Source organism: Protopterus annectens, chromosome 8.part0 (genome assembly GCF_019279795.1).
Source record: "Protopterus annectens isolate FY-2018-M chromosome 8.part0, PAN1.0, whole genome shotgun sequence".
NCBI classification, from domain to species: domain Eukaryota; kingdom Metazoa; phylum Chordata; order Ceratodontiformes; family Protopteridae; genus Protopterus; species Protopterus annectens.
Window position 1 is genome coordinate 1,971,731,784 of NC_056741.1, and position 19,632 is coordinate 1,971,751,415.

The window sequence follows — 19,632 nt, forward strand, 5'->3', positions numbered from 1 at the left end:
TTTAAATGAAATATTACTATATATTTATATATGCATTGCTTATATTTTCGGTAATGTTCTTTTAAATAATTAATTAGTTAATTGTCCCGCATTTATTTGATTTAAGTGATTATTTAAAGGATTCTCACTGTAGAGTTGTTATTTCTGATGACGTTTGCTACTTGGCAGACAAAAAGCGCTTCAAGTCATTTTATTGTTGAATTTTATTAAATTAAGTATGAAGATTCTACAGCTGCTGGGACTCGTTTGTGGTTTGACTAGTTTCTTGTGCTTCGTTGCACTTTCCAGTGCAAGGCTGCCCTGATTCCAAAAGATTTGTTCTCAGAGTAAGTGACCTATCTGCTAAGGCCAAGCTATAAAGTAGGCTTGCAGTGGAGGGGTCAGATTCTAAAATACCTCTCTCAGTGTAAGTGACTTACTCTGTATTTTATACCAGAGCAAGTCTTTTGGAGTCTGGGTGTTAGGATATTTTCTTGACAAGCATTACCCTATAACAGCATGTTTTTTTCAGTGATGGGTAAGATATTTTGATGGTATGCTATTTATTTTAGAAACTTAAATAACATTTTTGAGGTGTATACAAATGTCATAACTCTGTTTTAGATCATGCCTGGAATTAATTCTTATTTCAGCTATATTTTCTAATAAAACAGGAAAATATCGAGCAGTATTGCAATGATTGTGCATTGGCTGTTGTTACATGGAAAGTGTGTTGTTACGATTCGCAAAGTGGTCTCAGTTCCCTCAAGACCAGTTTATTTGTATGTAAAAAAAGAAATTCACCTGACTTCTGGCAATGTGTTAACTTCAAAAGAAAGTCAAAAGACTGTTTATAGGCAGTTAATATATTCAATGTGGAGTTTGTTGAATCAGTCTTAAAAATGAAATATTTCAACAGCTTTTCTTTTAACTGATGCTTGTATGTTTCCTTTCACTTACTGTTGAATAAATTGAATAGGTCTCTTCAGATTAAAGTGTGTTAACAAGAATATGTCCATTCCTTCCCAATATACTCCAGATTTGGGCTGGGATAAACTGTATAACACTTGTCTGTGTCTGGTTATAAAACTACTGAATAAGCAATCTGTACAAATCTAGTTCTGGCAACTTCCAACTGCAGGAAGCATCACACTGACCAAAGAGTTTCTTTCCCATTGCTTCTAGATTACCTTTTAAACTAAAAAGATGTGGACAATATGAAGTCTGTTTTGTTTTTGCTAATAAATAGTTCACATTGTAGCAGAATTACTTAGGATTATGGCAGCAGTAACAAAATAACAGTCACATCAGGAAACAGTTTTCTCCATTTTTATGGAATGGTCCCTTTAGACATTCTTTGCATAAGTAGAATAAATTTATGTTAAGGTTTGGGAACTGAGGGTACAGTTTCCCCATAACCACTAACATGGGGATTTAATAAGATGGAAATACCAAGGCAGAAACAAATAAAACCAGATATTCTGGCTGCTGTGTTAAATGTATCCTCAGCACTTTCATTTATAATTTTTTAAACCAGTTCTGTGACCGATTCAGGGAACTTAGCAACTTTGATTCGCAGAGGTCTGACGATATTCACAATGGGTTGGTTAGTGGGTAGGGAAATTGCTAGTATTATGTAGAACTGTTGACTTCAGACTGAATATAATTTTGAGGATTTCCTAAAAGTCTGGCCATGTTCCACTGAACTCACTTAGTAGCAGTGTTTCAGAATGAAAGACTATAAACTTGCAGATTCATAACTCTTAATGTACATAAATTGCATATTAACATTTTATAAATATGCACAAAAGTAGTCTTTGGCAAACATTTTAGAAATGCAAGTTATGCCTAGGTTTGGTAGCAAATTCCTTCATTCTGCACAATTGGAGTAGTTAAATGAGACTGGCATTTAATAGCTACAAATTATTTGTATTTCAAACTGTAAAATTTCAAATCATGTGTGTATATTCCATGCTGCATGTTCTGCAACTGATTTTATTTATGGAGCACAACTGATATGTAATGAAATTGTTCAAAATTCATGTCACGTAGAAGTCAGTACCTCATGGTACTTTGTTTACTAGTTTCAGCTTCAACTTCAGAGATGCTGAAATAAATTCAAACAAATACTTTGGAGCAGTCACAAAATTACTTGGTGAGGGAGGGGTGTGTGGGTCAGCAGACCTGATGCAAACCCATTCATAGCAGTGAGTCGCTCATATCTCTTAAATGAACTGTTAGAAGTTATTCACATCATTATCTCTTTGACAGTGTATACTAGAATGCATTGTAAACCTGATTTCTTAAATATTTCCTCATGTACTCTGAATAATGCTTGCAAATAACCATTTCCTCTTTCCAGTACTAACTTTCTCTGTCGCTCTGTCTTCTGTCTCTGTTTCCTGCTGCAGAACCGCATGCACGAGTCTCTCATGCTTTTTGACTCCATCTGTAACAACAAATTCTTCATTGATACTTCCATCATTCTCTTCCTCAACAAGAAAGACCTATTTGCTGAGAAGATCAAGAAGTCACCTCTGACCATCTGCTTCCCAGAATACACAGGTATGCCTTGTAGCAGACTTAGGTGATGCAGAAGTGTGTGAAAGCAGACTGGAGGTTGTGCAGTCATTTTTGTCATGGACGGCATTGTGCAACTTCAGCTGTGGTTCTTGTGGCGTGCATTGCCAAAGAAAATGTGTCATAAGTCATTGTCACAAGCACTGTCAGCTGTGCATTGAACATGCCATTGTCAAGAAGTTAGCATGTGGTAAATCTGCTGTCCTTTTGATAAATGAACAAAACCCTGTAAACGTTATAGAAACTTTCCATAGCTGCAGCAGTTTTACTACAGCCCACACAAACACTGCACCAGATTGCCCAAAAGAAAAGGCTTTGTACTGCATGCACTCCTAAATAATTGATATATTACTGGAAGAGACAGAGAATTTTCCTTGTGAGCAAAAATGTACATGATATCCCCCTTAAAATTATATCACCTTTCAAAGGTTAGATGTTGCTTTTGCATCTTTCTGTAGTATAATAATACATTTATTAAAAAAATAACTGTTTTTTTTTTTTTTTTACTTTTAAATTCATATCAGATTGTAATTAACCCAGCAGTTATCTCCAGGTCAGGGTTCAGTGACATGAAGGGTCTTATAATATAAGCTTCATTTTCAAATATCACTCTGACTTCATTTGCAATTTTTGCTGAAACCTAGTGATGCTGTGCATGGCTGCTTGTGAACTTCTCTCATTTTGCCTCTTTGTTTCCAGCCTCATGTTTCCTATGTATTTCAATATTCCTTTAGAAAGTTTTTCAGGTAGAGTGTTCCCAAATATTATTCTAATTGGTAGGTATCAGTTCACTTCACCTGAAAAGTGTGTAACCATCTAGAACTGATGGGGAAAAAGACAGATTTTTTTTTGTTTAAGACCATGCTGTATTTATCTTACTTTACTGTAACTTTATCAGTGAGAATTTATTAAGACTAATCGTTGGCAGCAGGATCAAAAATGTTATGCATTACTGGTGAAATCCTGAAGGTTTACATCATAGTGATATATCAGTACTGAGTATGAAATGGTAAAAGTGTGGTCTCACGTAAGTTATGATAAACTATGCAATTCTCACATATATTTATTATAATCAATAACCTATCAATATTGAGTAATAATACCTAGTCACAATCAGTATGCCTGCTTATTTTTTCACTGAATTTAGACAAATGCATAGCTAAAGTATCAGCCCATTTTTCAGATGTCAAGCAGTGTGGGTGTTACCCTGTCTCAGATGACCATGGTTTAATTACATGTATTATAAAAACCAAAATCATTCATGTTTCTCAGGCATCTTACTATCTTAGATCAGAAATGGATTGAAAAAGAACAGGAAATGCATAGAATTGAAACACTGCTAAGAAGTTGGTAAGAACTTTAAGAGTCATAAATACTGATGTGGTCAGACTACTGCTTCAAGTGAAATGAAAAGTTGAAAATCTCTTAAGAAAATCTGGCATAGTTTTTCCTCTACAGGTCTATATTACTTTTTTTGCATTTTAATGCACACAGCTAGGAAATGTATTTGCATATTACTGTGTGGTGGTTACCCTTAAAAAAATAAACAGATTTATTTCACTCCTTGTAACCAGGTGGTCCCACTGAGTACTGAGGCTTCCCTTTGAACGTACCATTGTGGAACTCTCTTCCCCATCAGTGCACATAGACTGGGACCTCAGACCATGTGTACCATAAATTAATATCCTTTGGAAACAGAAGGGAATTAGGATACATACTGTTCCCTCCTAAACACATTCCATTGATGGGTCACTTTATTTGTACTAACTTGGGTGATGTTAGGGGCCATTCATGCACAAATGTACTATCCACTTTATGGTATCTGCTGTCCATTTGGCATCACTTTGTGAATGTTCAGTAAAGCATGAGAGGCTTAAACAGCGAGACTGACCAACCAGAAGCAAATATAGTTTCGCTAAATCTGGATATCCTTGAATTTCCTGAAACATGGCTGAAGATGGATTTTATTTCCTGAAACTGGCACAGCATCTTCCCAGTTTCTGGAATGACAAGGTTAGAAAGTAGAGTCAAACATTGCCGCTCCTAATCCCAACAATATTGGTTGTACCTTGAAGCTGTCTGTATCAAATGGCTTTGTAGTAAAGCCATCATTTGGTAGCACAAAATGGTGTGAATGCTATATACATACAATCCGTTTTTCTTCATATCTATCTATATATATGTATATATATATATATATATATATATATATATATATATATATATATATATATATATATATATATTTCTTAATACTCTAGATGTCCTCCAAACAGCTTTTAGCAAGAACCATTTGCTTATTCTAAATAAGTTTAATGTGAATTGGACAGAACATGGGCTCACCAATTAATTGCCCAATGCAACACTGACCATTTATAGCCTTAGAAAAATGTATAAAAAAGCCTAAAGGAAGTTTTAGTATGTCAGAAACCATATGGGTGATAGAAATCTTAAGTTATTCAGCAGACACTCCTTACTATAGTAGTGATTTCAGTTTAGAATTTTAATTTCATTTAGAATTAATTTTATTTTATCTTGAATGTAGAAATGAGACATTTGACACAGCAATATAAAAAGAAGATTCCCATCCCTATATCTCAGTAATTTTACCTGTTTGGCCCTTAGTATCAAAAGCAAATTGTTCATCCAGTTGTCCACTTTCTATTGATGCCTTGCAACTCATCTTCGTTTTAGATATATTTATACATGTGGAAATTATACTAGTGCTGTTTAACAAAATTCAAACAACTTAATAATGCTCATAATCAAATGAGTGAATGTCAGTTATCTAAAACAAGTTTATTTACCTTCATCCCTCATATCTGAAGAAAGATGATTGACAATGAGGCAAGATGGAATGGTTGTTGCCACTGCTGAAGTGGATAATATCCGTTTTCCCTACGAAAAGATGCCCCTCAGAAAATGCTTTACATCAGTGGCTCCCCCAACTATCACTAAAGAGCAGATACTCATGACAGTCTCCAAGGCCAAGAACACTGCATTAATGGGTCATGATAATATCCCAGGATGCCTCATTAATAGCATGAAGCATGAGCTATCAGGCCCACTAGAATCACTATTTAATCAGAGCCGCCAGGACTAGAGTAGTTATTCCACTGCACAAGGGCATGCCAACCACATACCTGGTGAATTATCAGCCTATAACCCTGACTAGCCTGATATGCAAGATATGGAAAGAATAATCGTGGATATCCCAAATGATGATGTACAGTATGTAACCTACAATCATTGGACCAAAATCAGCTTAGGTTTATCAAGGAGTGGTCTTACCTACTCAGTCTGGTCAATTTCCTTGAGAAGGACAACAAAGCAATGTACATGGACAAAATGGTGCATACTACCTACCTCAACCTGGCTAAGGCTTTTGACACAATACCCTATTTGGGCATTGTGAAAAAGCACACTAATTTAAGTATAAACCCCTACATCACCCTCTGGATAGCCAGCTGGCTTACAGCCAAGACCCAAGAAGTTAGAGTAGGGGAGTCTACCTCCACAAAAAGACCTGCTACAAGTGGGGTGCCTCAGGGCATACTGCCATGGCCACTCATTTTTGATATCTACTTTCCTAAGGTCAAGGCTAACAACAAGGGCCTCTGGCTAGCCAAGTTTACAGATGATTGTAAATTGGTTATAGTCACTGAATTCCTCAAAACACAAAAATCTTTCAAGAAGGCCTGACACGAACTAGTAACCAATGTCAGAGTTATGTTCTAAAGCTCAGTGCCAAAAAGTGTATTATAGTATATTTTAGTAAGGTGGCCACCCCAGCAAACTACTACACTGACAGTACATCCCTAAGAGAAGACATTTTTAGTCAGGCATTTAGGAATGCATGTCGACAATGATTTGTCAGGCATTTGGGAACACATGTAGACAATGATTTGCATTAGACTATCATGAAATCATTCTATGTTGCACAACTTATAAGCGATGGCATCTTGATCCAAACATGTCATTATTCCACCATACTCTGCTCTCATAAGACTAGTCATTGAGTACAATGTGCCCGTCTGTATGTACCTAGTCAGACATATGAAACAACTGGTGTGTCCACAGATTCCTCACAAAAAGAATGTATGGTGCAGAAAACAAGATCAATGCAGACCACTACTAAGACTTGTCCTTATTCAGTCTCTTACAGGCTGTTGAGAGGCAACCTATGCCTGGTCTACAAAGCATCTCCAATCCAGCCCTAATGGACATCTTACACATCTGTAAAATAACAGCAGGAATACCTGACCCAGAGACCTAAATCTTGCCTGCAATGTAACATAGAACATGCTGGAGGGAAAAGTATCTATTTCAGAGGTTCCTGGAATATGTTTCCAATCTATGCAAAACTGGGTTCGTCCCGGCACTTATTCAAGTGAAACATAGATCACTGGATGGGGAACTGTAACTATACCCCTGGTCTGTCACCTTTGTCTCCCTTACAGAGAGGAGAAGCTTGTAAATGCTTGTATACCTGTGCCCAAGTATATATACTCTCTCAAAACCTTTGGGAATTAATACCTAACACATTGTATTGGGAAGCATGGCTAGCCATAAAAATGCCTCTTGAGTCGATAGCCTTGTATTCTACTATCATACTATGGAAGTTTAAATGTAAATATTGGAAATTTGCTGTTGTTGATGTGCTGTGCTCTTATTTAGTTTGCAACTTACTGTCATTTTTAATTTCTAGACATGTTTGCTTATACTTTGTGTTGATTGTACACTAAAATGAAGTTTGTTTAAAACATGGAATTTGTTGTGTGTAAACAGTCATTATACAATGACTGTCCATTAATATTCGAAAATGAGCACACTGATTGGCCAGCCCAACCAGCGTGCCCGTTGTAAATCCTAGAATATACCAACAGAAAAAGGTCCGGTCACCCAGACTTCTTTCCAGTCATATATAACATAACTTTTATTTATTTATTTATTTTTTAAACACAAATTAAAAAAAAAAGCTATAGTCCAGACTCCGGATATACCAGAGAGGCAGCATGTTAGAAATACAAAGACAATGAGGTACGTTATTTAAAACTAAAGACACGTACCTGATTTACTTTCCATTTTCTCCATTCTGTCTCTCTTTCCTACCCCTAAAGTAGCCAAAACTTTTTTTTTAAGCAAAAAAAAAAAAAAAAAAACAGAGCAACGGAGACTTTCTTTTGTCCGTTGCTTCCTTTTCAAAGCATTGATGTACTCGGTATGTGTGAAATGCAAGTTCCATATGCATGCGCAGTACATCAAAACAAGGCAGCAGGATACCATCAGCCATAGAAGAACAGTACGGCGCCGATATACAAAGACATTATTTAAGAAAAGTATTTTTTTTCTTAAATAATGTCATTGTATAATAGCAATAACCAACAGCTGGCTTTATTTAATCATTCGGGTTTCACCCTCGTGATTAAACCACGCCAACCCTTGGTAAATCTTCAATATACCACACCATGTCATTGGTTATGGCTTAAATATCTATGCCCTGCCTCTCTTCACTTCCATCTAAGTTGTACATATTGAATTTGAGGAAATTAATGTTTATGAATTTACATATAAAGTTTTCTTTCATGTCTGGTATGTTAGAGTTTTGTGGTATTAGCTTTCAAACAACTGGCAGTTCTTTCTCTAGATACAAAATACGACAGAGAGTTTAATTATCAATGCAGTCGATGGAATACATTTTGTCATTATGTCATTTGTTAGCTCACTGGCTGCACGATCATGGCTCTTTGGAAGCTTACATTGAATTAGTATTAGTTTTACAGTCTTGCTTAGTGCATTGCCCTACACAGACTTTGGTGTAACACTTATTATCTTATGTTTTAAGGTTACTTGCTTGGCCCCCAGTAAAGACAGGGCTTTGTTTTCCTTGTTTGGCTACTATTGCAGTTTATTTATTTATTTAGTTAGTTATTTTATTCATTTGCCATCTGATTAATCCCATAAGGCACAAATCTCTTTTCAAAAGCAGCTGTCTGGTTACGTGGTCTGCTCAGATTCAAACAGAAGGCAAATGAAGGGCATGAAATCAAACCCTGGATTATAGGATAAAGTTCATTATCAGATTGTAGCCTTAATCCTCTGTAGTAACTTCCACACATTTTTTAAGGATTTTAATATCCCTTCTGCATTACCCTACATCCCCTACCCATTGCCCCTGTCAATTGCTGGGTCTGGCAGCCACCTTCTTAACTCCTTGGACCACCTCTGTTAAGGCTGCAGCCAGTGGAGAACTTGATAGCGTCCTGGGGGGTCTGGCTATTTACATCCACCAGGGGGTTTAGTTTTATGACCCACCCTGTTGCTCCCCCTAATTGTCCTTGTGGGTGTGCAGTGGGGGACATGTTGTGTTTCACCCTGCTTCCACATCAGCTCAGCCTTGTCTCCACCCTATTTCTCCACTTTCACTCATGAACCTAGTATGACATCCCCAGCCTCCATCAGGGAACATCACAGAACATTACCATGGAACCATCCACTCACATGAGTAAGTAACATACATCCCTACCTGTCTATCCTCAGATGCCCAGTTCGCGAACTGAACCTGTGTCAACTGGGAACTCCCAGACTTGAACGTGAACCTGGCATCAGAAGGTTCGAATAGATACGTTGATAGAAGATCAAATGAACTTCCTAAGTTATTATACCCTTGTATCGATTATGCTCATCTAATTATCCTGTAGGATCTAAATTACTTTCATATCCAAAAGACTTTATCCTATAAGAGGAGCCTGCTAGATTAAGACAGACATATTAATTTAGATTAATTTTTTTTAGTTTTTTGGAAAATTTTTCTTACTTTCTATACTTCTTATTTTGCTGTTATTGTGACATTATTTGCATTTATTTATGTATGTATGTATGTAAGTAGATAGTCATTTGTTTTTGTTCTTTAGCTTCTGTGTGTTGTGTTACTTTTCACTGATGAAGAATGTGTTATCTTTAAAAGTCCCATTTGGAATTTGTAACCTTGTGGTCACTTGTGCAGTTGCTGCTGCAACCTTGTGCTAGAATTGCACCTATCAGTCAGTACTTAAGGAACTAAATCCAGACTGTTCATTGGAAGTTTGGTTAACAAAACTAAATATCATATGCTTTGGATGCAAAATGCAAAGACAGGATTCATTAGTTGAGAAAAGAGTCATCATCAATCATCATCAACCCCCTTTTCCCAATTTCTACATGGGGTTGGGGTGTCCTGTCACTTGTCGACATCTGTCCCTATTCAATGCCCCTGTTCTACCTTCTTTGACAGTAATGCTTGACTGTCACAGGTCTTCTCAGGCACAATCAATCCACCTCTTTTCTGTATACCCTCATTATCTCTTGCCTTCTTCCTGTCTGTCCCAAATCTTCTTCACCAGATTGTCTTCTGCTTTCTTGTACACGTGCCCAAACCAGCATGAGCTGCTCTCTTTGACCTTTTCTGCAATTGGAGCTACTTTGGCTTTTGCTGTTATGTCCTCATTCCTTCACTGTTCCATAGTGTGCATCCTACCACCGGTCTCAGGAACTGCTCTGCCTTTACTGCCCAGGTTTCTGTACCATCCAGTAGTACTGGACACCACACTGTTTTGTACACCTTACTTTTATGCTTTTGGCTTTCGTCTGTCACACACTGCCTCTGACACAGTGTGCCAGTTAGCTGCAGCCCTCTTGATTCTAGCTTTGATCTCTTCATTCTGACTTCCCTTCTCCTCAACTACCCCTCCCAGATATTTGAAGCCATTAACCTGTTCTACTATTTTCCCTTCTGTCTCGATTCTCATCTTCTTCTGATTTCTGCCATTTGCTGCCATTACAACTGTCTTATCTGTACGCAGTTTCATCCCATGTGCCTTCAGGTTTGCATTCAATTCCCCTATCCTTTGCTGAACCTCTTGCTCAGTCTGCCTGTAATGCCACATCATCTGCATACAGCAACTTTGTTGATCTGTCCCCTTTGACCTATTTGTTAATCTAGTCCATCACTAGTATGAACAGCAGTGGACTCATTGCTGAACACTGATGCACACCCACTACCACTGGGAACCCCTCTGTAAGAACAAACACTGTTCATACTTGAGTCATTGGTTCCTTGTACGTAGCTTGTACTAGTTGTACTAATGTTTCTGGGACATTGAACCACAGCTGGATTGCCCAAATAAGCTTTCTTGGGACCTTGTCATATGCCTTCTCCAAGTCTAGAAATACTTGGACTCTTTGCACAATTCTATGTTCTTCTCAAATATCTGTCTCACTGCAAACATTGTGTTCGTTGTGCAACATCCTGATCTGAATCCAAACTGCTAATTTCCCATCTTGCTTTCTACTACTCTATGTATTCAGTCACCCTTTCCAAAACTTTCATGCAGTTTGATACCTCTATACTGCCCAAAGTTGTGATTGTCCACTTTGTTCTTGAACACTGGCACTAGTATGCTTATTCTCCAGTCATCTGGGATACACCTGTTTCTCCATACTATGAGCACTCTCAGGAACCATTTCTTCCCTAGCTTACCCAACATCTTGATTATATCTGCTGTGACCTCATTTGAGCCTGCCATTTTCTCTGACTTCAATTTTCCTTAGCGCTATTATTACTTTTTCTGTGGTGGGCTGCTCTTCATCTCTCACTATAGGCTGTGTCTGGGGAAGCACAGCTTCTATGTGGTTTTCTTCATTCATTACTCCTTCCATCTGCCTCTGATGTCCTGTAGACTGGTGAGCAGGTTGCTGTTGGCATCCCTTATGAATGATGTCTGACTATCTTCTTTATCTTTCTGTCTTTGCCTTGCAGCCTATTAGAGTTTCTTTGTGCCATCCACTGAGTCACTTTCCAGAAGTTGGTAGCATGCCTCTGATGCCTTGTTCTTTGCTATTGCAACTCCTCTCTCAACCTCTTTGTTAGACAACCAGTATTTCTTTCTAGCCTGGTCTGTCTTTTCTACCTCCCACCACCAGCTTTCCTTATGCACCTTATTTCCATACCTGACTTGACCGTGTATCTGTCCTGTAGCCCTTACACATACTGTTTTGAGGTGCCATTCTTCTTCAACTCCACCTATTTCCTCTTCTTCTTCTGGTGCTAGAACCCTGAGTAATTCCATGAACTGTTGTGTGATCTCTCCAGTCAACTACCAGTCTTCAGCCTGGTCTCTGTTGACCTTAGAGCCTTCTCTGACTACTGCTTGCAGCTGATTGTGATACCCAGTGGTTTATGCTGTAGGCTGACTGTTTCACTGGAGTTGACCTTGAAATAACTCATTCTACCGCAGTACCCTTTCCTTACTAGTAGAATGTCTACGTGAGTTGCATGTTGGCCACTTTTGTATGTGATCTTGTGACTCTATTATTTTCTGTACCATGTGTTTGCCAGACAGAAGTCTAGAATAGCCTCTCTTTCTTTATTCCTGTCGCCCCACCCATGTGGCCACAAGCAGTCCAAATATCAAGCTCTGTCTGTCTTGATATGTGCATTCAGGTCACCCATTAGCAACAACAATTCCTGTTGTCTTGCTTTATCTAGTAGGATCTGCATTTTCTGTATGAATGCACTCTTTTCCTCATAACCCAGCTGTGGGGCATAGGCTGCAATTATGAATACTGCTCTACCATTACACTGGAGTCTGATTACCATGAGTCTGTCACTAATTCTGATGATATCCCTCACTATCTTTTGAAGCCTCTCCCTCACCAAAATTCCCACATCATTTCTAGCCTGTTCTCCTCCTGAGTAGTGTACTCTGGATCTCAAGCCAAGTGGCTTTGCAGCACTGCCCTTCCATCTTGTCTCTTGGATACAGAGGATGTCAAGCCTCCTCCTTACCATCATGTCATCAACTGCCAAGTCTCATCCTGTCAGTATACCAATACTGAGTGTAGGAATTCTTAGTTGGTGTTTGGCAAGTTGATTGGTTTTATGTCCGACTTTTGCTGACTTGGAGAAAGCATATGACAAGGTTTCAAGAAAGCTGATTTGGGCAGTCCTGCAATGATTTGAAGTCCCAGACATACCTCTCAACCATACCGAATTCCAGTGACGTCCACAAACAGAATATGTTTATTGTAAAAATAATGATATCTTATAGTGTATGTATTAAATCATCTTTCTGCTTCCAGCTCACTAGGCATATCTTTTATTTGGACTTTCACTTAAAGCATGACAACAACCAAATTACTTCCACTTTCCAAATCAACTATTCCTGCACCATGCCAAGCACCAGGGAGCAAATAAAGCAAAACAAATCATTCTGAGAAGTAGTGTATTTAAATATAACACAAACCACAAAATTCACATTAAATGCAACTTTCTCACCCATTTTTTGTCCCCAAACGAAGGACTTCCTCAGATGAAGAATACAAGGATGTAAATCTTAACAATAAATGCATAGCCCCCCCCAATTAACCAATTATTTTAAGAAAGTAATTGATGAAAAATTCAAACCCCTGAGCATATTATAAATAGTGTCAATTTATATATATATATATATATATATATATATATATATATATATATATATATACATATATCTGATGAAGTCTGTGGTTTTAGGACAAAAAACGTAGTGCGTGAGAAAGTTAACCATTTAATGTGAATTTAGTGTTTCTTTTGTGTTATATTTAAATAAACTTCTTTTCGAGATGGGGATGATTTGTTTCACATTATTTGCTCCCTGGTGGTGCTTGGCAGTGCCTTTGGTTTTATTTACTGGTCACTACAGCTTCACTGTGTCTTTTGGGCACTGCAGCTCTCTTATTTCTTTGTTTATTCCTGCACTATGAATAACAATCTGGATTTCTGAGCAAATGTAAAAGCTAGCCTACAAATGTTTCCCCGCCATAACGCAATGGTTGTTGGGATGTGTGAATGACCGCATTCGCCATATTGAATAGATTATTTTGCATAGTGGGCTCTGGGCTAGACTTAATATGGAACTGGTTTAAAGAAGGGAATTTGAAAGGAGGTTGCTGTCTTTCTTGCACTAATTTTTCATTTCCTGTGTGGATATGACAGACATGTTGACATGAGTTATTTAAAAGCATTTTACAGTGAAAGAAGTGGTACTTTGGCTGGTAGAGTTTGATATTTTAGATATGCAATAAATGCAGCTTTTCTTTCTGATAACTTCATTGCAATTGAATGAGTATGCATACCATGCAAATTAATCCTCAAAAAAAAAGAAATACCTTTGTGACTCTGACTTTGTTGTTTTATAGATTATTTTTTAAACCGTTAAAGATCTTTAATGTATGGAATTCTTGATACTGAATTTTAAGTGGCTTCTTTGTAGGATGCATTGCTCTTTACAACTTATTCTAGTGTCTGTACAGATCAGACTCAAAATTGATAGCTTTTGCGGATCCTAGCCTGCCGTTCTAAGGAAAGGGCATGAGTTATTTATTATGTGGGCTCTATCGGGATGGATATCGGGATGGATTGGGGAGAGTTAATATAACCATTGCCTGTTGCTTCGTCATGCAGGACAGTTCCTTCATCTATGTGATACAATAATATCTGAGAAAAAGAAAGTTGCGAGTTTAGTTAACAGCAGAACTATATATATGAGGGTCTAACGTAGCGAGCAAGACACCTACACAAAATTAGTGTCCCAATTCCCACTCCCATCTACTTAGTTTGATTGTTTCAGAGATTGTAATCAGAGAAAGCTTCTTGAAAAGTGCATATTTAACTGGGCTAGTTGAAACAGACCCCAAACCTGCCACTCTACATTATTAAGAGAGAGAATCATAGCACCTTAGATCTGGTAGGCATCAGCACAGCACTGTGAGACCTTTTTTGCTTTCCGTGTATCACTCTACTGAGTGCCTTATGTTTACATCTTTATCTACCGAATATTTCTGTCTTCTTATACTTTGTGTGTGTATGAAAATCCCCCCCAGCTGAATCAGGTCAGCCAAACTGATAATCTAATGCCTTAACAAATAATGGGAGCAAACTACATTGTCACTATCATGCCTATCTTCATCTAACATAAGCTTGGCTTCAAACTATGAAACTAGAGATAACTGTGACCGATATTAGATGCACTGTAAGGACCGCCATAGAACTACAAAGACAGAAACTTAATATTACCGAGTAGTTTGTCTTCAGAGATTGGTGATGTACAAACAGCTGTTGTGATTATGTAAGTCAGAACAAAACATACTTAGTCTAGAAGAAAAGAAATGAGGAAATTAATAGAAAGCTAGTCAAATCATTTGTGACATTTGTATCTTGTTTATGTTCTTCACTTAGAAAAAATATTACAGGATTCAGAAGTGTTTCAGACATAATTTGTTGAGGCCATGAGCATTGGTAGTTAAGATGCAAATAACTGATTTGCTTTAAATGTGACATAATGTTCTGTACATGAAAACTGTGTAGCCAAGAACAGTGCCTACAGTTCAAATTTTCTTGTACAATTTTTTCTGACTGAGAATGCATGGATTATTTTTTGGCTCCCAACTCACAGATGACCAACATTTACTCCAGGCTACCCTCCTCAGTCTGTGGTCCTCTAAACCTGGACAAAAGCCAAAAATAATGGTGGGACAAAGGCCCAAAACTTGGGGCAGATTTTAAATATTGCTCCTGTAAACTCATATTGTTGCTAGAATAACAGGTTTTGCATTATTATGTATTTTCTGATGGATATGAACTGAAATTCAAATGTCTGCCATTATTTATTATTATTTAGTGACTTCAGTCTTCATGTTGATATCCCAGAATTCCACTGGGGTATGTGTGGTTACATAATTATGTATGCAAATTTATGCTAATCAGACTCCCAATTTTTGGCCAGTTGTACCTACTTTTCATAGGTCTTTGCCCAGATTTTTGATGTTTCCAAGTTGAGAGGTATGCTTGTAAAACATTATTTAGATTTGGTGCAGGTTATAAACAAAGACCCAATGACACTAGTGTGGACAGTGTTTAGATTCACAGAGGGGTTCCCAGTGAGAGTCGGTGTGCCTCAGGGTTCAGCTTTTAGTCCACTGCTGTTCATACTAGTAATGGACTACATTAGCAAACAGTTCAGAGGGGGAATTCAATAAAGCTACTGTGTAAAGATGATGTGGCATTACAGGCAGACTCTGAAAGCAACCTCAACAGGCATGGAATACAAAGCTGAAGGCACATGGGATGAAAGTGAGTACAGACAAGTTGTTACGAAAGCAAATGGAGGAGAGCAGAAAAAGCTGAAAAGTGAGATAAAGGGAAGACAACTAGAAAAGGTTAACAGCTTCAAGTATTTGGCTGGAGTACTTCAGAAGAGAAGACTTAATGAGGAGGCCAAAGAAGAATCAGAGGCACTACAGTTACTTGGGCAGAATGTCAGGGGTAGTATGTGACAGAAGAATGTCAAAGAAGCTGAAAGGTAAGCTGTATAAAAAAAGTGATGTGACAAGTGCTTTTGTATGGCACAGAAATCTCTGCAGTGAAGGCAGAAAAGTTGAGGAAGCCTGAGATGATGGAGATAAAGTGGCTTAGATCAGTGCTAAGAGACACATTGTGGGACAAATGAAGAAAATACCACATCAGAATAGAAGCCAGAGTATTCCCATTTACAGAGAATGTCAAGGAATGCAGATTATGCTTTTTTGGTCACATCCAGAAAAGCAGAAGATGACTTTGTGAAGAAGATTTGGGAGTGACAGGAAGAAGGCAAGACAAAATGAGAACATCCAACTAACAGATGGATGAATTGCATGAGACAAGACTTAGAACAGTTGTGACTGTTGAATAAAGTAGGAGTGACACTGAATCAAGAAAGGTGGTGACATTTGATGTGACACCCTGACATCATGTACAAAATAATGGGAAAATGGGGGATGATACGGATGTTGCTTTTGTAGTACACTGTATAAAGTATAATGGCATTTTGTTTGCATTTTCAATTTTAGCAATTTAATCTGCTGTGCCTTAGTATCATGCAATGTTTTTTGTAAGTCATCACCCTCTGCTTCCATACAGTAAAGGTGATTTAACCACGACTAGGTGTTTGGTTGTATGCTTGGTTGTACCTCTCTTTGCCAAACCACTGGAGGTTTTGGACAGTGGAGATCATCAGAGGTTCCAGCAGGTTTGACTCTGTACCTTGTGTGTGTTGGTGTGTTAGTTTTACAAACATTTTGTGTGCCATACCTATTTTCTAAATAGATACCCCTGTAGGAAGTGACTTTGGACATGTAACTAGCACAGACTGATCATCAGCCAGATACACGCTTAATGGAAACTCCCAAGGTCTTTGAAGAAGAAATTCTTGATAATGTCACCTTTATTACACAACAGCTGGGAAATGAAGACATGAGTCCTTTCATATTAATATATACTATCCATATATATGTGTGTGTGGGGCATGAATATCTCATATAAATGTAATCTGTAAGGTACAACTCCACTGGAAGGCTTAGCAACTTGTAGAGCTGGTAGTGGGGCACAGAGAGATACAGCCATGTTTAAGCCCTTGATGACCCAGATTCAATTAGTAACTGGAACATGGCTGGACACTGAGAAGGTATGCAGAGCAGAACAGAAGTGAGCACCTAGCATTGGCCTACCCATTCCAAGGGGAATCTGTTGCAGAGCTCCACTTAGGTGGAATGCCAAGAGTTGTAGTTCCAGCAGTTTGGGATTCAAGCAAAGTCAGCCAGTCTGGAAGTACTCATGTGTTCTAGCTAGATATGGTGGTGGTACCAAAACATGCTGTTGCAGTAGTTTCAGCATAGTGGACATTGCAGTGAGCCTTCCACCCAACATATAAAAAAGAATTCCTAAAACTTCTTAGCCTCATTAGATGATGACTATTATACTTGACATCTCTTTGTCTGTGACCTGTGATTCTAGAATCAGAAGGAATGAATATGATAGTGAGCTTTGAAGACCATGGAGGTGGGGGCGGCAGGAACAGGTGTCAAAAAGTATGAATAAAAATAAAAAGACCCGACACCCTGCAAAATGCCTTCATGATGGTTCAACATTTCTGGAGGTTGAGACAGTCTTTTCAGGATATAAAAATAATGAAGGCAATACAAAGGCTATAGCCATACAATATGTACTCAAACAAAAACTGGTTTAGCAATGCCCATAGTCATGCAGACATATTAAGGTGAAATATTTAGGAGTATGGACTAAAAAAGGCTTCTGTTATGGCAGCTAAGAATATGTGGGAAAAGACTAAACAAAAGATAATACAGAAACTTAGAAGTTCTTGTATATGTATATGTTAATCGATAATAAGTTACAAGCAGTGAAAATGTTTTATTTAGTCCCTTTTATTTTATATACAGGTCAGGAAACTTTTTATCATCCAGGGGAGAAGATGTGGACCACAACCAATACAGAGTTGAAGGAATTTATCTGGGAGGGAAAGAAGACAGGAGTTTAGTGGAATGAATTGATTCTCCCAGTGGAGCGAGGTGGTTTAGGATTACCTGATTTGATGGAATGTTTTGGAGTATGACTATGCAGTTAAGACTCTTATACATAAAACAAGTAGAAAGGTATAATTTAAAGTAAAAATGATGATAATGAAGTGGGATAGGAGTCCAAAAATGACAAGAGTAGGATTTTGGATACAGATCTTTAAGAAGAATTATAATGACCATACAGCATATTTCATTATATTCATAAAGTTGTAGAAAGTATTCCAAGAAGTAAGCCAACATAGGAATGGTAAAAGGAGATTTTGCCAAGAGGAATAACTTCAAGTAGGGGTACATAAAATAGTAAAGAGGTGACTGAAATTTATGGAAGAAAACTGGCAAAGGAACCAATGTATTGGGAGCAAATAACTAAAGAGAGAAAGATAATAGAGTGGAATGAGGCCAAGAAGACATCTGGACTGCAGGCTAGAGACTGCCTTCCCTATCAGGGATTGATATCAGAGTAAAGGAAAGGAGAAAGGGATAGGGGAGTTCCAGGTGAAAGACCTGCTCTTGTAGGGCATTTAGTGAAATGTAGAACAGAAGCTGCTGTTAAAAAAGGGATAATTAGTAGACCATATAAAATATTGCATGATAACTATAAGAATTAATCAGAGGATGTTACAAAACATTTGGAAGCAAGACTAGATGAGTAATTTACAAGGGAACAATGGGATGACATATGTATGACTCCCTAGTATGCAAAAAGAAGTCTAGAGGGCTTATGATTTTTTTGCTTGGAAGTCTTTGCATAGGTATTTGTATTCTCGAAGCAGAATTCAAATAATTTTTCCTCAGGAAGATGACAAATGTTGGAGGTGTAATGGAGTAGAAAGAGGTAAAAGTTGCCAGATTTTTTTAAAAAATTCCCTACAGAATACTCTGTCAGAAATATCGGAGGAGCAAACAACCGTTAATTAAGGAAATTATTCTTTTGAGCTTGGACTCAGGATCTGAATTGCTTAGACATAGTACACTCTTATTATTTTAATTCTACTGCCTGCTAAAAAATAATTACTATTAAATTGAAATTGAAATCTAAACCAACTCCATCTGAAGTATTGAATTTTGTAAAAGAGATAAAAGAACTAGAAGTGATATCTTTGGAAAAGGGAAGGAGTAAATTACATACACGTGTACAGAATTTGTGGGAACAATACATGTAGAATATTGTCCAGGAGGAGGAGTGAGGTTTAAGGGAAGGCAGGAACTGAACAATTTATGTAATGTTGGACTGAATGACAGTTATTATAAAGAAAGAAAAAAAGAAAGAAAACATGTATGCAATGTATGTACATAAAAATTATAATATGATTTGTTTTCTTTTCTATTAATTTATGTGTCTTAAGTGGTAATTTAATAAAGGAAAAACATTCCTGGAGGTTATCAGGGTATATTATGTAGTAAGTGATATGTTCTAAGATGGGGAGTGCTCTACATGCATTGATACAAGTAACTGAGACATGCTTAATGTATCGCCTGTCAGTTAATGAAATGCACCTGTGGTTAACATTATATTACAACAGACATTCCAAATAGTTCTATGGATATTTTAAATTGTTATGAGTTGGAGGATCTACTAGTAAAATATTTTTTTATAACAATACACTCACTGTGGAGTGTTCATGAAAAATAGTGAGCAAACAG

General features: G+C 37.5%; 1 protein-coding gene across 1 annotated transcript in view; it reads left to right on the forward strand.

The window, feature by feature from the left end:
- Positions 1–19,632, forward strand: part of GNAO1 (G protein subunit alpha o1) — a 1,256,657-nt gene that overhangs the window by 1,194,282 nt on the left and 42,743 nt on the right. The window contains exon 7 of the mRNA XM_044081503.1: positions 2,391–2,544. Within this exon, the coding sequence (XP_043937438.1) occupies positions 2,391–2,544 (154 nt within the window). The remainder of the gene's footprint in view (positions 1–2,390; positions 2,545–19,632) is intronic.